Source organism: Erithacus rubecula (genome assembly GCF_903797595.1).
Source record: "Erithacus rubecula genome assembly, chromosome: 14".
Lineage (NCBI taxonomy): Eukaryota > Metazoa > Chordata > Aves > Passeriformes > Muscicapidae > Erithacus > Erithacus rubecula.
Window position 1 is genome coordinate 11,437,829 of NC_136666.1, and position 25,223 is coordinate 11,463,051.

Genomic DNA, 25,223 nt, shown 5'->3' on the forward strand with positions numbered 1-25,223 from the left:
AGGCAGTTAGGAAAGGCAAACTAAAATATCCTGCTTGCTGATTTTCCACTAGATACTTGTGGGACTACCCGAGGTCTGTGACCAGGCAGCCCATCCACCAAAAAACACATGACATTTTGGAAGGTCTTTCCTTCCTAAATAAGGGTACTGCAGATGTCAGTGCTGTCAGCCCAATTTACAGGATACAGGTGCTATTCTTTAAAAAAAGAGCCCTCCATACACAGGGTACCCTGCTGTGTTCCATCTTACAGAGAAATCAGACTAGGAAATCTTTCCAGTGATACAGATCACACTGCCCCTGTGGAGCCCTGGAAGGCCATATCCCTCCTCTTGTCACTTAGGAAGAAATCCATTCATCATTGAGCAAAATCCAAGCACCTGATAACATGCTTTTCAAGCACATGGTATGTGCATTTCCAGCCAGCAGGTACCTCTGCACCAAGGTATGACCATCATTTAACAGATGAATGCCCAATATTTGCATGTGAACCACGATTCTTCACATTATGGAATAACAAATGGACTTCACCCTCTTCAGCTCTTGCAGCAACAGCCTTCTCCATAACTGGTGTATCATCAATACCTTCAAATTAAAAATACACTCTCAAATAATGAATTTTATTGTATTAAAAAACACTTGCCTTGTTAATTTCTAGGAGTTAAAAGTGAAAGGAAAGAATAAACCAGACCAATGACTTTGGAAATACATTCTGACTTCAAAGGGGCATTTGTATGTAGGTAGCTTCCTTCACAGCAAGAAAACTACAAACAGCAGGAGGCTGGGAAGACAAAGAATTCTGGTGACAGACTGCAGAGAAAACAAATAAAAATTAAGCAGATATGTTTTTCATGTTTCTTTAAACCAAATTTTCATCTTTTCTTGTTGTCGCCTCTCATAACAGATCATAACAGAAATTGTCTGCTGTCACTGAAATAAGGAAATAATAGAAGTGAGAGGACATACAAGAGAAACAGAGGCCATCAGCATTTTAATAGAGCTTTAAAAATTCTATGAGGAAAAAAGTACTGGTTGGTAACATATGGTTTCACTTCAGAGATTCAAATATTGGCATTAAAACAAGAAAGTAGAGGAAGTATGTCCTGTAACACGAGTATTTTTCTTTTTTAATAGTCAGTAATACATGGCAAGTGGCATAAGCTTCATTAGTACTTCCACAGCAAGAATCTCTTCTTCACCTATGCAAGGCAATGCACAGGGGCTGAGGTGGTAAAAGAAGCATACAGTGGTTTCAGTAGTGTTTGGTTCAAGCTAAGTCACCAATAAAAAAAAGAAACAGATTTTTCTATACATTTGCTGACTGGGTGATGTTTCTCTGAGACCTAATCTACTAACTTTGTGGACAAAAACAAGATTTTACTACTGTTAGCTCTGCAAAACCAATATAACCATGGCTGAACGAGCTGGAATTTTTATTAGTGGCAATGAAGTAAAATTCAGACAGAAAACAGCTTGATTGTCAAATCCAAATGTGTGAGTTCGAAAGACTGGCTGTTAGAAAAATCACCTTTTGACTTGTAAACTTAGCAAAGTTTTATCAGAAAGATGGACAGAGTGCAGATTCTCCTGCTGTTATTTTCACAGTTATGTCTGGAAACGTTTCTGCTGTAGGGTTACAACCCTCTGCCCTTTTCCCTTTCTGCCAGCCTTCATCCACCACTCACACACACAGCTGCAGAGTTCTGCAGAGCATTCCTGAGCTGTGCCAGGATCACACTGGACTAATTGGAGAGGCAAGAGATGGAAAGTAAAGGTGCAGCATCCTGGGCAGGCAGAGCTCTGCCCTGCTACACTGGGCTCTGCCACTGCCCCCTGAGAGAAAGATTTCCCATCTTCACAAGACAAAAAGTGCAAGCCTAGAAAAACCCCTTGCAGACTTGCTGACTCCTGTTAGATTCCTGCACACTGAACTGCCCAACCCTTGGGATTCAGCCTGCTCCTGACAGAACTGGAGTCCTCACTGCAGGGCTGGGAGCTGCTGTCCCACCCTGCCAAAGGCAGCCCTGGTCAGGCTGAGCTGAACAAAAAGGCAGCTCTGTGCTCCTTACTCACCTCATTAAAGGCTTGATCTCAGCTTTTTGTGAGAGGACCTGCACAGCAGGATGCAGGGTGGTATCAGAGGCAGCTCTGAGTTTGCCCAAGGACTGAAAGCTCTGGAGCTGCATCCCCACAGTCCCCTGCACACACCAGTGCTGATGCTCACACAGCTCTCCTACTGCTGCCCAGGTCATTCCACACTAACTCATCTTTTTCTGGGTATTGTTGCTCCATTTCTGCCCTTTAGATGCAGCAAGAGATTTCCTTACTGGTTCAGATGAGAAAGAACCAAGTTGGAAAAAGCACATTCCAAGAATACAATCCTCTACACCTGGATGTGAGATAAGTCTCTCCTGCCTCTCTGAAAACAAAAGAATGTTGCCAATTGGCCCATATTAAAACATCCTTCTATATCAAGGAATCAGTTTTTAAATCTCTGCACAGCCTAAGATTGAGCCAAGAACGTGAGTTCAACAACAATCTTTTATGTATCTGACTTAATCCCAATTTAATAACTTAAACCCTAAATAAATAACCTTTTTTTCTCAGGGCATTGAGCCACCCCAAGGTCAGCATTCTGTTTCAAGAGGAACTGCCAGCCCCCTTATCCATCCTTTAGGGACTTCTTTCTCAGAATATATGTGGACATTGTCCATTCCAGCAGGGAAGAAAAAAATGTTATGAGAAGATGAAGTTCCAATTTAGACCACATTGCTTGAGACCATGTTTTTGGATATCTTCCTATCAAGATGTACTTTGGGTGATTTCAGCACTTGCCTTAGGATCCAAGATCTTATCAAAGAAACCTTAAGTTTTTTAATTTTTAACTATTGTTTCTTTTCCAACTACCTAGCATATCAAGTACTGAGGCTACTCTGGGCTTCAGCTGTGCCAGGGCACCCAACCCTGGCAAAATCCACTGGCCAGCAGAGCCCCAGAGAGGAGGGCAGGGGCAGGAGGGAAGCACAGAGGGCTGTGCCAGCCCACACCAGCCAGGAGCACTGGGAATGCTGTGGTTAACTGGTCACCTGGGTTTGTTTCTCAAGGAAGATTAGCCAGTGATTTTTTTGCCTAGATTTTTTTTCCCTCATTGATTGCTAACTTCAGTTTGATGGCTTTATTGTTAATTTCCTTTTTTTACTGTAAATATCTGGGATGCTGGATACCCATGCTATCATTAGTTATGCCACCAGACAAACAAGTCAGCTATTTCTGTACTAAATTACTTCTAACTGCACATTCAACTCTTGCACTCTCCTTGTGCATAAAGAAGTTTATGTCTTTCTTTAAAAAAGTGCATGTCATTACAGGGAGTGAATTGACTGAGAGTTCACTCCCTGACATCATCATCACTGGTTTTATTTTACTTTTACATTTGTACTATGTAAGCACTGAAGTGTACAACAGTCCTATAAACAGACAAGAAAATATGAGCCTTGTCCCAGTGAGTTTGCATTCCAAGATGGGATTTCTTGTTAGCACTAATTCTTTCCACTTTCTTGGACTGATTATCAAAGACAGTTACAAAGACCTGAACATAAAAACTGTGTGCTGTCGCCTGCTAACACAAATAAGATGTATCATTATTTGGGCTTTTTCCTAAATCCATTTTCCACAATGCAGTATGACCCTCTCCTCAGTGTCCTCTCCAGCAACACATTTGGAGCAGAAATTACCCAACTGAGCTCAATACACTGAACTCCCAAGCACATTCCTGAACATTAGCAATGGCATCTGAAATGCTCAAACTATTGGACTAAGAAACAGTTTTTAGATATTTTTTTTTTTTCAAATATCACATTGATTAGGCTTTTGAATAGCAAGTTGCTTCAGCAAGATCTAGTATCATTTGTATCCAGAAGAAAAAATAAAAACAGAAAAATAAATAACCACAACTCAAGTCACAGGGAAAAAAATAAAAACCAAAAAAAAACCTCTTACAATTTAGACAAAGCTAAATAGCCAAATAAGAATTTTTAATCTAAAAACCACGTGTAGTCCTTGCACCACCACAGTTGCTTATCTCTCACAAAGCAGACAAGCCACGGCCTTGACTGACCATTATACATCATTCAAAGTTAACATTTTTCTATTTGACCATCTTATCTTCCTTTATCTCCCTGCCTAAGTGAGGAGACCCACGAGTCACTAAGTAAAATATCATTCCAGATCCCAAAAGCCTTTGCCAAGGCACAGTGTGACCAGTCTCAAGGATTTTGCAAAGAGGAATCTGATGGGTTGAAAATGATGTCTGGAAATACTGAAGGCCTTTACTCAACAACTCAGTGTTTATCTGTGCTAGATTTGCTGCTGCTAAGTTTCTGTGGGGGAATTTCTAATTCTATGATGTTAATCTTTTCTAGGGAAGGATTGTAAAGTTTAGAAAGACCTATTTAGTAGTCCTAAAAATCAGCTGTTTGACTAAGAGCAGTTAAATCAAGCAACTCTTTCTCTAAAGAGAGGGGTATTTCCAAAAAGCAAGGAACTGCTGACCCAAATAATGGTCCCAGGTGGGAAACATCATCATGGAAGTGACATGAAAACAGGTAAGGGACTCCTGATCCCAGGGCATATGAGGACAGAGTGGACCACAAAAGACTGAGCTTGCTCAGTTTCTGGAGGGTGTTTACCCTGAAAATGCAAATTCATGATCTGTGGAACAACATTGTCATGAGCTTTAAAAATTTAACAGCCTAATGTTTAGAGAAGGCAACACACTTTGGAAGGATGATATAAAAAAAAAAGGTGAAGAAAATTTAAAGAGCAAAAAATAAAACAGACACAGTAATTAGAGTTTAGGTTTATTTTCCGTGGGCTGAACTGGAAGATGATGAAGTGTAAGAGAAACAACTGCTGAGGTTGAACAGAGCTTCCCCACAGCACACAAACCTCCAGAACTGGGTACAGAGGGACAAGAGGCTTCAACTCTGAGTCCTGCACATGGATCTGGTTTACTCACAGAGCATCCCTGAAATGAAATATCACCCCACCCTCAAAGCAAGGTCTCAGTCTGTTCACCTTCTCACAAGAAAACAAACTGAACCAGTTTCGAGCCCCAAATCAGAGTAAGGAGTTCCTGGGTGAACCCCATAAGCAAAATAGCACTTTCAGTAATGATCACCAACTCCAGAAATAATGGATATCAAACATATAAAAGAACAGTTAATTACACTAGAGACACAGTAAACATGACCCCATGAAAAAAAAATGGGAATTATGGCAGTTATTGGAAGTGTATCTGGAGGAAAAGTAACAATTTCTTTCACTCTGCCCTTGTCAAAAAGAAAGCTGTCACAAAACCAGCTTGAGCTTCACTACTTTGGAAAGACATTGTAAAATTCCTAGTAAGGAGAAAAATCAATTTCCATTTCAGATCAAAGTTCAGTTTGATCACAACTATTCATGCAGATATTCCCTTTACACAGAAAGCATCTGAACTGACATGGTTACAAAAATAGATGAAAAATGTCTAGTTTTTATTATGAAATTGTGTCAGCATCAGCTGAATCATACAAAACTAGGAGTCCATGATTAGTGTCATTTATGACAGTTTCTATTTGTAGTTAAACAAGTAAAATTCATGTCCACAAACTACAATCAGGCAATTTACCCATCAACTGATTATTTATGTTTTGTGCTATGAAAAACAAAATTATTTTTCCCCACTATATTACTTCTTTCTGTTAAGCAACACAAGAACACACCTACAATTTAAAATGTCAGTATGGAAAACATTTTAATCATAGAACAGCACTGAAGTTTTGAAAGCTTCATGAAAGATGAAAAAAATCCTTCCTAGTACAGCAGATTAGAAATATGTTCACTGCCTTTTAGCTGAAGTCAGAGAAAAAAATTACTGGTTTGTTTATTTGTGTTTGTCTACACATCTATTAAAATACTCCTCCAATATCAGATTGATTTATAATAATGGCCCTTTAAGGGCTATTGACCTTGGTGCAAAAGATGAAGAGTACACTGTGTATACTAAATAAAGATTTTCAGGGAGACATCTGTTTACTAGCTGTGTCTCTTTGTAAGCAAGATTCTGCCATTTCCAGGATAGTGTCCTATGCCAGAGGGGGGGAAGAGGCTGGACCTTCCTCAAAGACCTTCACCCAACAAAAGCATTTCATGAAAAAAAACACTGACAGGAGTTGGTATCAGTTTTGTCAGTGAGAGGACACACACTGTTTGTAACCCCCCAAAATTAGAGATATATGCATTTATGAGCATTAGGAACATGAAAATGGTAGTTGAAGGTAGAACACAGTGGCCAAAAAGAAGGAAAGGGGAGGAAGCAACTTCTGCTCTGTGTGACTGAATAAGTTAAATAAAAACTACAGATCACCACGGATGACAGAGTAAGAAGGTTGAGCAGAAAAAGGCAGTAAAATGGGGGGTTTTGGCACAGAGGCAGCTGTGATGGGACATTTCTATCACAAATTACCATGATTTGGCATTGCAATCAAATTTTCACAAAATCACACCTCATAATTCAGTATCTTCCACACTTATTGCATGTATTATTATATGTACTTGTCCCATACTCAAACATAAATCTGGAATAGTTTCATGAGATAATTATTAACATTAAGTCAGTTCTAAACAATGCAATGAATTAACTGATACTTCAACTTTTCCTTAATAACCTGAAGTCACAGAATGCAGAGCCACTAACAGCCTGTTCTGAAGAGCAGTGTCCTATAGCAAAAGGCAAACAAACAGGAACAGAGGACAAAGGCCATTAACAATCATTTATTTGTCCTAATTCAAGGACTGTTCTGCTCTGTTTGTTCTACTGCCTGGTCTAGCCTACAAAGTCTTGCTGACAAAAAATACCTTTTCTCCCCAAAGGTTTGCAAATATTCACATCTTGATTTCATACCTCAGCCAAACTATTTCCTGTTAAATCTGTCTGTCCAAAAGAGGAAAAATTCCAAAAGAGTACCAGTGTGGTGGCAGCATTCAGAGTGCCTGAGAGTTCCTTGGAGCTCTCACTGCTAGCAATGCTGGCTGTAAAGGCATCATAAAAGGAGGCAAGTGGCTCATAGGCATCAGCTGCCAGAAACTATTACAGTCCAAAGGCTCAACGAGGAGCAGAAAGTTCCATGTGCTCACTTCACTTCCATTTCATTCCTGGCACAGGTATAACACAAATGTCCTGGGAAACCTTCTTATTGCAAATGGAGCTAACATTAGCAAAACTGGTTTTGCTGGTATAGTTTACACCAGCTCCTCAGCTGAAACAAGCTATGCTAACAAAAGCATGCTTCCCTCTATCCACTACAATATTCATAACAGAGATCTTTTCCAAAATTAAATATAATTAAAACCCAAATCCTTCACTGATATTTCTAATCTAGGCAACATTCCTTGTACAGCCCTGTCCTTGACTGTATTAAGACTTCACCTGAACATGTCCTAAGTATAGTTCCATATGTCAAGAAATACAGGAAAGCTTTCTGTTGTGGAAAAAGCTGTATCATATTTGTGCTCTCAAACAGCATAAACTATTCTGCAACAAGCACAGTAGTATCAGTATTGCTGTAATTGGAAGAGGACTTTTCCCTCCTTATGCCAGTAAGAAATGTCCAGCCTGAAGAACAGACCATTGCAATAAGTGACACTTGAGGTGAGAGGAGATGCCTCAGCAGTCAGGACCCTAAACACTTGTTTCTCTAACATCTGATGGGGCCTTTCAAGGTCATGGGCAGAAGATGTTTGCAAATGTCTGCAAGAGTATTTACTCCTTCTCCAAGGACAAACTGAAGAAACCCAGCAAACTGAACTGCAATCTGAATTGTTTAGTAGCGCTCAGACTAAATTGTTCTATGCTGTCAGAAGAGAAAGGGACTCAGGACAAAGCACAGAAATAAATATCCATTATTTTATAAAGAAACAAGTTACAATTAAAAGAATTGCACATGTACCATCTTTCTTTTTTAAGGTGGAAAAATACAGTAGATCTTCAATCAGAATCACACAGGAGCTGTAATCCACTGACTGTTTTAGAGTGCTTATGCTTTTTAACTGTCTAAAAATGGAAATAACTATGAAACTCCCCAACATGCTGGGACAGCTGGGGGCTTTCTTTAAACACGTTGCAAACTAGCACTCCCTTACCACATGAGTTCTTAATTTCTCAGTTCAGAAAAGCACATAGCACTTTCCTACAGTGCATAGCTGGGCAGTTCCAGAGCCTGCTTCTTCACACAAAACCTTTGAAAGATGACTGGTAACTAAACTTGGCTTAATTAAGTTGACAATTTCACAGCTACTTTGAACAGCTCATTAACTGCAGGCTAAAGCTTCTTTGCAGCCAAGGCTCCACAATACATCACACAGTGAACCTGCTGACAAGAGCTGCAGCTTCCAACTCATGTTTCAAGAGATCAGATTTATTACTGAAGTCCAGCTTCTTCTAAAACCAGTTCAGGCCTCTTATAAGAGACACTGAAAATACTTTTCTCTGCAGTACAGTGCTACACATCACTGCAGACAAACTCTGTGTGTTAAAGGCAATGGTGGTTTTTTTTTTACATGGGCTGCCAAGCTGAGAGTGGTGCTGGGGTGAGGACCAGTGGCTGTGGCTGAGCTGCCACAGTTGAGGGTTTACTAAGTCGGGGGGGTTGTATTCTACTTAAGCTAACCACAAGCTAATTGGCAAATATCCTGTACATATGTATATAGCCATTGGACAGTCTGCTCATGTCTGTTCTAGGACAAAAGTATCTGCAGTTATAGCAATCAATTAATCTGCATTTAAGAACTTATGTTTAAACAAATCACTACTGCTGGCCTCAGATAATTCCTCAGTACAGAGGTCAACGTTTCCCAAACCCAACTCAGACTCTCTTAAGGATATGAAGACCTCTTGCAACATGCAGCAAAAGCATTGGGGCAGTGCTGTAAGCCAAAATCCCTTTACCCTGGCAATCCTCTGTCATGCTTTTTTCTCTACGTGATTGTTTTATTGGTTTGCCTTAAAACAAAACAAAACAAAACAGAACAAAACAAAAAACCATTAGGCCCATCCTAAAGTAATTTAAAGGACCTTCCTTTAGAAGAATCTCTTATAAATTCTACCTGCTGTCTTGGAACACACTGACGTTGGGAAAGATGAAAAAAAACTGCCAAGCCTTTCACCCACATCCCCCTCTGCAAAATGGAGGGGAAAAAAGAGGGAAAAAAAAAAATAGGTATGATACAAATCCTTTTACAAAGTGGCAGGAAGCAATAGTCATCAAGCACTTAAAGATTCTCAGGTAATATTTCACATGAGTATTTACTGAGTGTACTGTTACAGGGGTAAGTGGAAACCAGATCCCAAAGTAGCCAAAGTGATTATTGGCCATGGCCAGGGAAGCACCATTCAGCTTTCAGGTGAGCTCAACACAACTCTCTTCCTTGGTACCTTTGTCCTGGAATGGAACAGCCCTGGCACAGCAAATCCTAACAAGTGGATGCAGCTGGGTACTTCTCTGATCAGTCAGCTGGAATATCAGTCAGCTGGGGAAAAAATGTAAGGGACCATTGAGCAAAAGCATCAGGTTTCCTGAAGGAGGTTGATAGTTCTTCTTTGCAGCTCATCCATGGAGAAATGGTAAGAGACTACAGGGCCTCACTGCTAAACACACACTTGAGAAAACAACAGGCTGAGGAAGACTGTGTCCTTGTTCAAATTGATGATGGGAGAATTTATGAGGTTTCTCAACTTTTTAGGACAAATTGCTTTTCTGTAACTAGGTAAATATCCCTGTGGAGACAACTGTGACTTCTGGAACTAAACCATACTTCACAGAGAGCTCTGAGACTTGCAAGTGCTGGACCCCACCACTTACACTCTCCACTGGCCTCTGGTCTTGGTTTAATTTCAGAGGGACTGACAGAGCAGTGCATAGTTTCAGGAAGGCACTTAACCCACAATAAATCCTGAGCACCCAAGAAAAGGGTGAAAATCACAGCTGCCTCAACACCCACAGCCTACACTTCCTAGCACAGCTCAAAGACTTTCAGAAGAAATGGAAGAAAATATTGCCATTCCCTGACCCTGTACCAGGTCTATTTCATTTCCACACTCCTTAAAACTCTCTTTGTAGAACAACCAAACAAGGTTACCCCACAAAGCAAAAACTACCCCATGAAGAGTGTCCCACAAACTCAGCAAGGCACAGCAGGGAGAGTTTATATTGCCCAAAGAGCACAAGAGAGCCTTGTAAGAGCTCTCAGCAATCAGAACAGCCAAGACAAAGTTAGCAGAAAACTTCAGAGCTATGTAGCCTCCAAAGAGAAGCTGCTTTTAGCTTAATTGGCAAAATAAGAGATTGCAATTTCAGCTTGCTTTTCTTGACAGTCCTGCTATGAATCTCACTGCAAGTAATTCAGAAGAGAGCTTAGCTTTTCAGAAAATGTGAACTTCAGTCACGCTTCTCTGAAAATTTGGTGCTTGGCAATGTTCCCGTGGTCACACTGTGACCAGAGGCTAAGCCTGAGGATGTGACAAGCCTCTGGACTTCCCACACCTCCCACCAACCCCTGGCAGGGCTTGCTCCCTCTGCCCCACTCCAGCTCTCAGGCTCTGCACTGACACAAACAAACAAGGAAAAAAAAACCCTTCCAGCTGTGTTGGCAAAAAAACATTTCCAACTCACAAGCAGTGACAGCAGAATTATGTTTCTCAGAAAACTATCATAAGCGGATACATCAGTATTTAGCTCTCAGAACCAAAAGTATAGAATGCCCAACAAAATTTCTTTTTTTCTTATTTGCCACCAAGCCAGCAGGCTGCCACTACTGCCTGTCCTTCAGAGACAGACAGACAAACACTACCTCAGCCCTTCTCACCAAAGTCAAGGGGGAGAGGGGTGGGTCAGCTTCCTCACTGAGCAGCTTCATTAGCTCAATGAGTTTTTAGTAGGATGAACAAGGATCACAAACGCTGAATCTCTCTTATCTCCAAGAATCTGGTTTTTCCTACTAGGCACCACTGTAAGAGGCAACTGATTTTTGGATAAAACTTAGTTCCTGACAACTTACAGCTCTAATACATTAATTTTAAAGAGCTGTAACATGCAGTAAACTTTCAGAAAACATAAATCTCTCCTAAAAAGTAAGCAACTGCCCCATAGTAAAATATTCCATACTTTGGAAGAGGTACAGTGTGACATTATCTGCTGAGGGAAGAAATGTCATTGGCAGATTTAGGGGCTGTGAGTGACAGCAGTGCCACAGAATTTGAGCTGACTGTTCTCCTGACAGATCTCAGCTCCACAGCACTGCACAGCAAGGAACAAGACCACCACCTCCAGAACTCAGACAAGCAATAACATCACTAATTGTCAGTGTAAGAGAACAGCCCTTCCACCTGAAATCTGCAGAAAGCAGATCCGTTCCTGCCAAAGACAAAAAGAAAACCCTGAAACCTGAATATAGGAAAAGTTTCAGCAGCATCAATGGAAGGATGAAGCAGTATCTGAGTTCACAGGACTTACTCTTCCTTTTGTTAATGAAACAAAAGCTGTTTGGGTTTGCAAAACCCTCTCTGCCTGGCTTTGAAATGTTTCATTCCTCTAAAGTATCAATGTTACCCTCAGATTTTTTCATCTGGAAGACACTCTGACCTATGTATGGAAAAAAAAAAAAACAGCTACTCTGGTTGTGAAGTCCTCTTCAGAATGTTTCGTTTCAATTCATGCCCCCTGCTTTCTTCTAAACTCTTTCATTGTTTTTTCGTGGTCCCTGCAACAGTATTTGCAGAAACAAATACATCAACCATTCACACTGGTGTTGCAGCGTTAAATATGTGCTAATACTGGTTTGGAAATTAATTCTCCATTCACAAATTCCACTCAAGAGTACAGTTTTCATTGCACTCATCAAGCAAGTGTCAAGGACATAAAACTAAAATATCAGTATCATATTACTCGCCAAAACGGCGAAAAAATGAAAAGTAAATCAGACTGAAGCCAGAAGAGGAACACGAAGAACTCCTCTCAGTTTTGTACCTTTAAATAGATCCCTTGCATGGTTCTTCAAAGCACAGTGCAGAGGGCAGCTGCAGACAGCCCTGCACACACGGACACGGCTGCAGTGAGAGCAGCCCCTGCTCCTGGGTGCAGCAGCCCTGACCCTGCAGGCACAGAACCAATGTCAGGAACGGGCAGCCACACTCAGCAGGCAGGTCTGCACCCCTGCTGCACCCCTGCTGCATCCCTGCTGCATCCCTGCAGCGCCCCTGCTGCACCCCTGCAGCATCCCTGCTGCATCCCTGCAGCGCCCCTGCTGCACCCCTGCAGTGCCCGTGCTGCACCCCTGCTCACCCCTGCTGCATCCCTGCTGCATCCCTGCTGCACCCCTGCTGCACCCCTGCTGCATCCCTGCTGCACCCCTGCTCACCCCTGCTCACCCCTGCTGCACCCCTGCTGCATCCCTGCAGTGCCCCTGCTGCATCCCTGCTGCACCCCTGCTGCACCCCTGCTGCATCCCTGCAGCGCCCCTGCTGCACCCCTGCAGCATCCCTGCAGCGCCCCTGCTGCACCCCTGCTGCATCCCTGCTGCATCCCTGCTGCATCCCTGCTGCATCCCTGCAGTGCCCCTGCTGCATCCCTGCTGCACCCCTGCTGCATCCCTGCTGCACCCCTGCAGTGCCCCTGCTGCATCCCTGCTGCACCCCTGCTGCATCCCTGCTGCACCCCTGCAGCGCCCCTGCTGCACCCCTGCAGCGCCCCTGCTGCACCCCTGCTGCATCCCTGCTGCATCCCTGCTGCATCCCTGCAGTGCCCCTGCTGCATCCCTGCTGCACCCCTGCTGCATCCCTGCTGCATCCCTGCAGTGCCCCTGCTGCATCCCTGCTGCACCCCTGCTGCATCCCTGCTGCATCCCTGCAGTGCCCCTGCTGCATCCCTGCTGCACCCCTGCTGCACCCCTGCTGCATCCCTGCAGCACCCCTGCTGCATCCCTGCTGCATCCCTGCAGCGCCCCTGCTGCATCCCTGCTGCATTCCTGTTGCACCCCTGCTGCATCCCTGCTGCACCCCTGCTGCATCCCTGCTGCATCCCTGCAGTGCCCCTGCTGCATCCCTGCAGCATCCCTGCTGCATCCCTGCAGCACCCCTGCAGCGCCCCTGCTGCACCCCTGCTCACCCCTGCTGCACCCCTGCAGCGCCCCTGCTGCATCCCTGCAGCGCCCCTGCAGCATCTCTGCAGCATCCCTGCTGCATCCCTGCTGCATCCCTGCAGTGCCCCTGCTGCATCCCTGCTGCACCCCTGCTGCATCCCTGCAGTGCCCCTGCTGCATCCCTGCAGCATCCCTGCTGCATCCCTGCAGCACCCCTGCAGCGCCCCTGCTGCATCCCTGCAGTGCCCCTGCTGCATCCCTGCTGCACCCCTGCTGTGCCCCTGCTGCATCCCTGCTGCATCCCTGCAGCGCCCCTGCTGCATCCCTGCTGCATCCCTGCTGCATCCCTGCTCCCAGAACAACCCTCAGATGTGATGAAGAACAACACAGGTATGAACACGTGGGGGAAAATCCTTTTGAATGCTTAGAAATTTAAGGGTTTACCTTCAAGAGTCATCCTACCTAAAGCCACAGGCACAACCCTTGAGCCCAAAAATCTTAACAGGGTTGGAAGAGTGTCATTTTAGTAAGAATTTGGCCTGCTAATAAATCTCTTCAGTATTTGAAAATAATACTTTGTTTTGGTTTGGTTTTAAAAATAAAAAGTAGATACCTTGCCAGTAATCCCAGTGCCATCCACACTTCAGTACAAGCTCTGGGTTCCAGTATTAATAGACCTACATTCTGATACTCATCCTGTGCTGAAATATTTATCTTTGAGTTAAAGCTCATGGAAAAGGGCAGTTTTTACCAGAACTGTGTGCAGGACACATTACTTCTGCTTCAAGTTACCAGACTAATAGGTGTGGCTGTCCTCAACCATTTGTGGAATTTCTCACCAAACTTATGAAAAGTTATGAAGGAAGAAAATAAAAAAAACAAAAAACAAACTTAAAAATTGGAAGGAAGAGCAGACAGTATTCCAAAAAGAACATACATCTGCAAACTAACCATCTCAGCTCAACATTGATCTTGACCTACCTACATATCCCACTGTGCATTTAAACCTGGAATTAAAATCACTGCTATAGAATAGAGCTCTACACCTCAGCATCAGAAGAGCCACAACCCTGAAAATTCAGTGTGAATGAGGAACATCTTTCTGATGATGCAAAAGTGTAGCCACTCCTACATACAGGAAGATTGCATTCAATGCAGATCAAGGTTCTCTTCTTGTGTTTTAATTAACAAATGAGCGTGGGTTTTTTCAAACAAGATTGTTATAAAGGTTTACTTTGCCAATCACTTACTGAAGTTGTTTTGGTGATTAAATTTTGTCAGAGATAACAGAACCTCAGACTCAAAGACAGAACAGGATAGTAAATGTGTAACTTTAAAAATTAGTTGTCTTTTAGTGGCAAGTAAGATGGGGCCTCGTAAAGTTTCCACCACATCCCAGCAGGGAGCTAAAGGTCACTGCTAACTCAAAATGAAAACAATGGGAAGTAGAGGATACCATTCTTTCATATTTGTCCAGTGATTCTGTGTTTTCTTTGTATGGATTTACTTAGGAAACTGGGAAGTCTAAAACACAATGAAAAGATTTCAATGGCACCATTTTCCCTGTAACAAGACCAATAATCTGTTAATGTCACTAAATAAAATGTTTGATTTACAAAGCAAAATACATCTTCCTTGAAAAAGGCATATAAGATGTTTGGTTTCCTATGCAGCTTTCAAATTAACATGCAAAATAATTCTGCTTTTGCCAAGGAAAAAAAAAAAAAAAAAGAGTTCACATTTCAAATAAAGAAACAGATATATCTTAAATAGGTTAAAATACTATTTAACAAACATATTAAGATACATAATGATTTTAAAAATAGTATCAGTTTAGTTCTCACAGAAATTAAAGGCCCATCTGGCCAACAAAGAGATTTTCTTTACACCAACAAAAATATGTTACCCCAATGTCTCAGGATCTAGTGCTCAAAAGTTGTCCATCAGGTAATAAAGTGGCAGAACCAAAAGCCACTTTTCCTCCCACTCCAAGCAAGGGTGGGAATCCTTATTTGAGTCACTCTTGCTGGAATCAGTCTTTTTCATGAGCAACATTTTATTCCCAAAACTGTTTTTAAATCTTGAATATTCCTTTTTCATTCCAAGCTCTTCTGCTATGCATGGACATTAACTCTCCACATATATCTGCAGACTACCTTTGAACATTTAAAACACTATCAAAACCCATCTCAAATTACCTTGTCTACCACATTTGAACAGATTTAACCTAATTTATGTCAACACATTTCCATGTCAAAAAGCAGGTTCTAGCTCTCTTCCTTTCTCCTGGAACAAAGCCATACATGTGGGAGCTGGCTGACAGAATGCTAAGCCTTTTACTTTATGTAGAGTGACAGAGTTACAGATTTTACAAGAAAGAGAAGAAAAGGGCCTGGGAGTTTGATTTGAGGCCAACAGTACAGCCCATAGCCAAAGAGAAGAATGTCTGGAAGAACACACAAATTAGAGGCTCCACTATTTAATTTCACAGCATGTGTAACACCATCATTTATTACATTTTGGCCTTAAAAGGGTATCAGGAAAGAGCCTAAAAGGGGATGAATGCTGAAATCTTTTTGCAAAGCAAAGGATTTTAACATCACTTCCTTGGTGCCTTTGAAAACTTAAAAATCTGACTCTGGGCAATAAAACTCTTTAGTATATCATGCACATTAAAGCTATTCAATTTGTATCTTGTCATCCTGTGCCAATTTAAATTACAGTTAAATGATACCTAATTATTTTACCCAAAGAACAGACAGCAATGTGTAGAATGCCACAAACCAAGCAAATTCTTACTGAACCTCCACAGATGAATGGGTCTTACATATAAAAACACTGAAATTCACATGGAAAACTGACATGAATGACGTGATTTGGGCCATGAAACCAGGCTCTGTGTGCAACCTTGGAAACATTGCTAACAATGTTTTAATTCCATCCATGGCTGGTAAAGCAGTTTACAGTGTGGGTATATTATATCCATACACACAGCCAAAATAGAACACAATGCTAAATTGTTCTCCTATGTGTGCAGGTGTTTCTGTGGCTCCCTGATAAAATGACAACTTACGTAAATCTTGTATTGAAACTATTTCACCTTGAGGCCAGTCTGCTCATTACCATATTTGCTTTAAGTTTCTTTCACTTTTTGCTAAGAGCTAATAAAAGTTTTAGCTGTCCATATCTCAAAATACTTACTTTTTCTTTAAGGACTCGTTTGAAAGTCAGTCGAGATTCCAACTGCTCAAAAAGTGCAATATTTTCAGTGTATTGTTACTATTGCTTAAGCAGCCCAATTCTGGAGTCCTTTCTCAATGTGACAGCCAAGAGAGGTGAACAAATGTTCATGTAATAACTAAAACAAAACAGCTATTTATCATCTGTTGGTGGTGGCGACTGCTGGATATAACAATTTCAATGGATGTTAAAAATAATTCTCATTCAAATACCTCTCCCTTTCTTGACATGGACATTTACTTGAGTATGAGTAACAAATATTAAAGCATGCAAAATGGAAAGCAAAATAGTTTCCAAACAGTATTTTTCCTTAGATTCAAATGAACCATGAACAACTTTCTAAATAAGACATTTTTCATTGTCACATAGATTGTAAGCATCCTCTAATCCACAGTTTATTGAACTAGAAGTAGTTGCAAGCAAGTGTAACCAGTTCATATCTTTACTTTATACTTAAACTTCATATTTTGGATGTAAAATCCAAATTCTTGGTATCTTAAACAGCAAGGCAAAGCTGTTAACCTGCATTGGAATTTCACACCACATGTAATATGGGGAATGGTAGAAATTCATTGATACATCACCTCCTGTTATTCTGCCTGGTTTATAAGTACATTCTACAAGTAAAAAATTTCTCACTGTAGATGTACTTACACTTCAATCTGAGCCATACAAGAGTACAGAATAAGAATACAAAAGGTGCAAGAGAGAAAGAAAAATTCCTACAACTGCAGAAATAAAGGCCTGGTTTTAATACTTCCTCTATTGACAGATTCAGGTGGCAGAAAAGTTTAGTGCTTAACTACATAAAATGGCCAGGGAAAAGATGCAGAGCAAGCTCAGACAGCAGCACTGAAGAATAACAGAAAAGGCACAAGAATTTTCAGCTGAAAGTAGTTTCAGTGACGTTTTTATCAACAGTAAAACCCAAAAATTCAAGGTCTAACCTTGCTCATCTCAGTCACACAAAGAATTGCCCTCAGATGCAGTGATACATTTTGCATGAGTTGGTTTGCATGGCAAGAAGCACCAATAATAATGTTTTAAAAACTGAAATACAGCTTATGCTGTCTTTGTAGCGTAGTAATCTATATACTGTGAATGATTTATAGCTTGGGTTTTTTCCAATTTCTATAACAAACAACAGGAAATTTTAAAAGATAAAAATTAGACCTAAATATGAGCCCAGTTCACACGTTGCTACCACTTCACTCCATGCAATTTAAAAATTAGAAAATTAAATTTAAAAAATGGAGGAAGGATTCATGCCTTACAACAACAGCATAAAAAGTATCAGTCTGAAAGTCTGGAGCCCTGAAAACTGAGAAAAGTTCATGTATCTCAGCGTGGGAAGGATCCTGTCAGTGGAAGCAAGGATCTCTGTGCAGGAGAGCTGACGTCAGTGGAAGTGGGAGGGAAATGGTGATGGGAAGTTTGTTGGGGAAATGATTGAGGACAGTTTCAGTGGGAACAGGGAGGATTCCAGAGAGGGTGGATGGCCTCAGTGCAAGCATGGACAGAAAGTGTGGGAGTATCAAAGAGAGGGAGTGCTCATGTGTTCCAAGGGAAAGGAATTACCAGGCAGGGAGGAAAAGAGCAGACAGCCTAATGGACTAAACAACGTGCTGCTAACTGCAGAAATGAGATCCACTCCAGCACTGCAGGTGCCATACAGCACACAGCCTGTGCAGAATTACCCAACTTTGCAGGGACTGCAAAATTCACAAGCTAATTTCAGGGCTTGAATGCAGAAAACTTACTGGCTGCCTGGGCATGGATTTAAACTGGCTGCCCCACCCCAGCTGATAAATGAAAAGACTATTTCACATTCAGTCCCTCTGACTTGACAGTAATTTCAATTTCAAAGAAAGGAAGTTTGGATTTACTCTCTGATCCCTTTGCACTCAAATGCACATATTTCTGCATTAAATGTACCCAACAGGGAGAGTTACTCAAGGAAAGAGGAAGGAAATCTTACATATGTAAAAGAATGACAGAGCAAATTCAAGGTGCTACAGTGTATATTAATGCACTGGAGAAGAGCCACACACACACAGGATGTTGGGGCTGCATATGGTTATGAATATCCAAGCCAATTTTAAATAAATGTCTATGAAGCCCTTATGCCTTTCAGCTTTTACTCCACTTAGAGATTAAACAGTTATTATTCTAATGGAGTTTAAGCAGGTTTCTATAAATCCCAGTATCTTTATCACATATTCAACTACAAAAACATCTGAAAATCATAACTAATATATATGAAAAGGACAGACTGTCGCAATTTTGAGTTCACTTTCTTGAGATTTTTAGAGTTAAAACAAAAACCAGGGAAACTCCTCTTCGCACCAATACTGGTTAAGTGTAATTTGATATTCCTTATGTAGCACTGGATAACCAAAGCCCAGTCCTTGCAGCCAAGTCCTGCTCATCTTCCACTAGTACAGGGTTTAATCTGCAGAGGCAATACATTGAAAATTAAGGGAAGAGTTTCTGTGGTTAGTTCACTGTTTAAATATGGCACTTATTCCAAGATGCTATTATTTTTCAAATAAAAGCCACATATGAAAATACTACTCAAGAAGGCAGATACAGGTGCCATGACCTAAAAGAGGTCTTCCATTTTTCACTTATTGTCACCATATTCATACACAACAGAAATAGGCATTATGGCATTTACCTCTGCACACACACACTTACAGGATTATTCTGCAAACTGGGTAAATTAATTAGGGTTTCCCATACTAGAAAAGAACATGTCACTTTTTTAGCTACAGTCCATAAATTGATGTAAATCACAAAATACAGTATGCTCACACCACCCATCCAGAAAATGATCCTCTGCTATTTGACCAGGAGAAAGATATAACAAGACATGAACACAAAACCAGAATAAGTCAGGGGTTAATTAGCAATAGTTATAACGCCATTTTACAACTAACACACGACTTTTTTTTCTTTTTATTACATTTTCTCACTTGAAAAATGTGCACTATAGCTAGAAAACCAATGCAGTAATAGCAATATTAATAGTAAATATTATTGTACTATGTATTATACATGTTTTAATAAACATAACAACTAATGCCAGCCGAAGTGAAAACATGAAATTTACACACAGGCCAAGTTTTGTTCATAGCTTTAACACAGCATTCTGTTGGCTTTAATCTAAGAATATACAACTTAAAGCACCCTGTAAGCAAGTAAAAATGTCATTCAGGCAGATTACTGGTGACTCACGCAAAATCTGGGTGACACCACCAGTGCCCAAAGCACACCAGGTTTGCAGCATTTTGTGTTTGTGTGAAGGAATCCCCAGGGCCACAAAGAGAGTACTACACACTCTGAGAAACAGCAATGGCTCTTAGTAGCACCCTAACTCTTACAGCTCTTCCTCGAATCAAAATTCCTTTTAATTACAAAACAGCACAACTTCCTGCCCAATGCTCCTTTTGCCTTCAGGAATTTCAGGCTCCTGCACATTCTTTTCAATTTTCTCACACTTTCATTCTTTCTGACCAACTTCACTGCGCTGTGAAAACTGCTCTGCAGTGATTCCTCACCCCAGCACAATCTCTGAGACAGCACAGTTATCCAGCACTCTAAGAACTGCAAATCTGATCGTACTACACATGCTAATGATAAAAGCAGAGAAAGGAATACCACACTGCCTGACAGCTCTAAAGACTATTACAGGATTTTGCACATGAAAATAATGTAGACGTGATGTGTCCAACAGATTTTGCATTCAACTGATCACAAATTGTACTCCGTTTTCATTTCTCAAAACCCATCTTTCACAGAACTGTGCTAAAGTGATGACAAGGGCAGAAAATGTGACTGAGTGATAAAAATCTGAGTGATTTTCAGTGAGATCACAGCATGCATACAAACCAACAGCAGCCTATAGTCTCTGAATCATCCAAACCTAGTAACAAGAATTTGTACAAAGTTCTTGAAGGGGAACACCAAAATTTAACTCGATTAAGAGCCTTTCCACACATACTTCTGAAAACAGGTTTGAGTGATTTTTTTTCCCCTTAAACAATCCCACAGAAGACAAATCCAGGGAACAAAAATTTTCAAATACTGTTTTTGATTTGGTTTTCGTAACCTGCAATTATAATCACTATTAAAATCAGCTAGCAAAACAATAGTCAGGTCTTTGATGACAACTTAAGCTTCCCCAGCGTGACTGCTGTGTTAAACATGCCGTGAGCACATCTATCGCGTGTGAGCGGGACCGTAAAGTTCATTTCCTGTGCACTGTTGTTAACACAAAAATTTAGGTTACTACACCACCATTCAGCTTCATGTTCTGTGTTAAGTATTGTTAATTCCTCCCCAGCTCGCTACTCTCGAAGTGTCTGCTAGTTTTCTAAACTTTTTTTCAACTATGAAACTTATTAAACTATGAACAAAGATTACTAAATCTGAAGGGAAGCAATCAAAGAAAATCACCCACATAACTGAAATAAATTATTCCAGGTCAATACTCTGGAAGTCATCTTAATAAGCAATTAAAAACCCTACCAAAACAACAGATCATTAGAGTTTCTGTTAGTCTGCAAAACACTTGACATTCAGCTAGATCTCACTTGCATCTCAAGCCTGTATCTTATATTTACAGTGTGTGTATCTCAGTTCTTATCACAGCAACCAGAACAGATCAGCCATGTTATATAATATCCCCAGGGCTGCTGCAACGTGATTTTTCTTACATTTGTAACTACTCATTTTTACAAAATAAAAAGAGTTTCCAAAAAAAAAGCAAAGATATAATCCAAACCTGTAACATTAGGAGCTGAAGTACAACCCTTAAATAAACAGTCCGTCAATAAAAAGCAAACAAGCAAGCACTCCACACCACTAACCATCTCACTTCCAAGAAAATAATCACAAATCACAATTTTTTTTCAGTATGTGTCTGTCAACTCCATATAGTCTTGTGCCATAACCTCTACTCAAAAGTATGGAAGCAAACACATAGAAAGAAAAAAAAAACCACCCTGTTTGCAGCAACAGACAAGGTCAACAAGTTGTTAATGTAAATCAGTACCCAGAGCAAAACACGCTGCTGCTCTCCCTTCAACTTTCCAAATGGAAGAGCTCTTCAAAGCGATCAGCCCAGCCCGCAGGTGGCTTCAGACCGCATCTGCCCCTGCTCCAAGGGGCCGAGCGCCGACAGCACGGACCGGGCTCGGCGCAGCCCCACCGCGGGCGCACGGACCCCCGGGCTCCGAAACAACCCCCGTGCCTGGGCACAATTAACACCGCTCTCCGTCCCAGAATTAGGAAAACTTATTCTGTGCAATAAATAAAGAGGCTTGGGTACCTCTACAAAGTCGCCAAGACACTGATTAGTTTGTAAACGAAAGTAAAGCCCAAGCCAGGAAAAGCTCCCACACAAGGGCAGGGAGATTCCTTGGGCTCAAGCGCTACAGCCAGCTCCTGTTCTGAGAGAAACAGCGCTCGTGTTTAGCACCCTTTTTACCTTAACATTGGCTCTGCCGGTCTGGGCCTCTGCCTCCATGCTCTGGCTGTTCTCCCTCTTGTCTTTCTTAGAGGAATTAGTCCTCGCCTCATAAGTGGATGTGTTGTAGCATTTAATGAATAATCCTGGGACGGGGTTGCCTTGCTGCTGTTGAGACATGGTTGTGTTGGTCTGGTGAGGGAAATTGTACTCCTCAGACTCATTGCTACTGTGACAGATCACTCTGCTGTCAGAGAGGTTGGTGCTTGGAACACAGCCCATGCTTTGTGGCCACCTGGGGAACACTTCTAAATTGTATATATATACGTGTATATATATGTATATATAGCTTTCCTTCCCGTTGATATTTTCCCCCTGCTTAATTTTTTTTGTTAACAGGTTGAATCTCTCTCCTGCGTCTCCGCTACACTCTGAAGCATTGCCATCGGTCCCTTCTACACCACCAGAAACGTGTCTGTTCTCCTTGTCCTCCAGGAAACAGGTCCTTTTAGCTCAATCTCAGCAGTGGGCTGGGGAGCTGGAGGGGAGGGAAGGGGGGAAATCAAGAACCGGTCGACTTCGTATTTTCACAGATTATTATTAATTTCTCTAAGCCATCTGAGAATCTTGGTAAGGTTTTCTTCCCTTCTTGTAAAAGCGGGGGGAAAAAATACAACAACAAAAAACCAAAAACAAAAAAGAGGGGGGGGAAAAATAGCAAAAGCAAAAATAACCAAAAAAACCCCAAGCCCCAAACCACACACACCCCGGCGTCGGCTCGGCGCTCAGAGCGGCCGGGGGCACGGCCCCATCTCCTCCCCGGAGCCCGGAGCACGGCGCATTTTCCACCCGGGCTTGCTCCGCGTTACCGATTAACCCGGGACGGGCCGGGGGCCGCTCCCCACCTCCGCGTCCGCCTCGCTCCTCGCGGTCCCGCTCGGCGCTGCGCTGTGCCGGGGGTGCGCTTTTGGGGCCAAAAAAAAAAAAAAAAAAAAGAAAAAAACCCCAATGATTTATTAAAAAATAACAGCGGAGAAGAGCGAAAGCCGCCCGGCCGGCCCGGGGAGCCGGCTGCGCTCCTCACGCCGCGCTGGGCACGTCCCGCGCCGCCTCGGTCGCGGGCGGGCGGGCGGCCGCCGCGGCGGTGACATTCAGGTTCCCGTCGTCGGAAGGAAGGAAGAGCCCCCCGTCAGGCGGCAGCGCGGCTCTCCGGCCGCCGCAGCGGCATCCCGGGCAGCGGGCGGGCAGGGGCGGCCGGGCCGCGGGGAGCGCCCGCGGGGAGTCGGGCACGGCCCGGAGCGCTTCCCTCAGCCCTTCAGCGGGGGCAGCCGGGCGCATCAAAGGGCCTCCATGATGCGGTTGGCTTTTTGGGCAGAGAAGTGATGCGAAACGGCGAGAGGGCAAAAATTAAAAATTGGACCAAAAAAAAAAACAGGGCGAGGAAAATTAAAAAGAGCGAGAAGTAGAAGGAAAACGATCCTAGCGTCCCATCCCGGCGGCAAGGGCTGCAGCGGCGAGAGCTCTGGTTCCCGGGGCCGTGGTGTCTGCATCCCTCAGCAGGGAAATGCCTGGCTCCCCGCAGCCGCCGTCCCTGCGCCGCGCTCACCTTGTTATTATTGCCGTTCCCGGCGGCGGCGGCCGCAGCCCCTCGCCCCGCCCGGCCCCGCCCCGCCGGGCTCCCCCCGCTCCGGCCCGGCCCGGCCCGGCCCCGCCGAGCCAATGCGCCCGGCCGCGCTGACCTCCGGCCGCGCTGGCGTCAATGCAGATCAGCGCCGCGGCCAATGCCGCCCGGCCCCGCCCGAGCCGCGCCGCCCGGGCTAACCCGGGACAGCGCCTGGGCAGCGGCGGCGGCTGCCCGGGACACCCCGCCGCCCTGCCGCACAAACCGGACAGCGCGCCCGCCTGCTGCTTCCCATCGCTTTCCTTTTCGACTCTGCCCATGCCAATTTCTTTGAAAATATTTTTGAAAGCGAAGCCTGTGGAAAGGGAAGATGGTGCTATGGGTGGAGCCAGGCCCCGGGGCTTGGGAAATCGACTGCATGCAGACTTTTCCTGGAATATGTATGTAAAATAAACCTTTTCTGTTTCTATACCATATGAAAGTAACTATGCTTCCTTATCCTGTAGATGTGCTGGGAGACTAGATGTCTGTGTGCACTTTGAGAGAGAACACGCTGAATTTAAAGCCCTTTAGACCCCGTGCCCAGGGCCAGACAAGTTACTGCCACAGATAATTCACGTTCCAAAAAAGTTCCAGCTCAAGCACAGCCTGAGTTCAACAACAGACACACAATACCATATTCTTACCAAAGACCACACACGACCCCATGGCATCTTCACGTGCCTTTCACTTTTTTCACTGTTATTCCTAGCTTCTGCTACCTTTATTCTCAATGACTCACAGAGGTGCTTCTCCAAGGTCCTGCCTGTTGTCACAAGCTGAGGAACAGCTCAGAGGCAACAGCAGTTTAGGGAAGGCCCAAACAAACTTTAGATTTATGAACATGGTGTAAACCAAATATCAGAGACATGAGTTTTATCAATAAGCTCCAGCATCTGAAGAGGGGAAAATGGTGTGTTACACAAGGGAACAGTTTAAATTACTCCAGTTTTGTACCATGAACACTTCTGTGGTCCCCTGGCAGAATCACTGTGTTTCAGAAGAGTCCAATTCAGCAGGAGCACTTCTGTGCATTCAGGACAGCCACACTTTTAACAATGTCTTAACTACATGACAAATATCTTGAGGTCATAATTATAAGCAAAATGTGCAGGTAAGCAATGACTGTGGACAACAAGAGAAGCAAGAAGCAGCTTTTCACTCATATATGTAACAGCATCACTTGATCCAGATGAGAGCACCTTGTAAAGTGGAGAGATGCAAAAAGCCAAAAGTCAGTGCTTTTGAGAAATGTGGTTTTTCAGGATAACCACAGTACTTGCAATGCAGAAATGCTTTTATTTACTTCTCATAATTGCTAGCATTAAAGGCTGGAAAATCAAGTCTTTCCTTCCCTGATGTTTCTACTACTGTGCAGTTTTGAGTATAAGCAATAGTCACATAAACTTCATCCACCCCATTAATTTAGCTGATCTATACAGCCTGTTAAAACCAGAAAAAGAAGTCAGCTTCCTGTGCCCTCTCATCACTTTGGACACCCACTTAATACAAGCATTTAACAATAAACAAAGGGAAAGGCTTAACATAGCCTGAATCAGTGGGCACTGTTTGGAGATGGATCTCACCCTCATTCTTTCCTTTACATTTAACATTATTTACTAGATGCCATTAATAAGATCACACTTATGTGTAGCTAGAAAAATGCTGTGGAAGAAGAGAAT

At 42.8% G+C, this 25,223-nt stretch overlaps 1 protein-coding gene across 3 annotated transcripts in view; it reads right to left on the reverse strand.

The window, feature by feature from the left end:
* Window positions 1–25,223, reverse strand: part of PDE8A (phosphodiesterase 8A) — a 138,114-nt gene that overhangs the window by 89,322 nt on the left and 23,569 nt on the right. The window contains exon 1 of one of the 3 annotated variants that reach the window (XM_079317842.1): window positions 21,903–22,380. The exons of the other annotated variants lie outside the window; for them this stretch is intronic. Within the exon in view, the coding sequence (XP_079173968.1) occupies window positions 21,903–22,163 (261 nt within the window). The 5' untranslated portion in view covers window positions 22,164–22,380. Of the gene's footprint in view, window positions 1–21,902; window positions 22,381–25,223 lie in introns of those variants that run through there. 3 annotated transcript variants of the gene reach the window in all.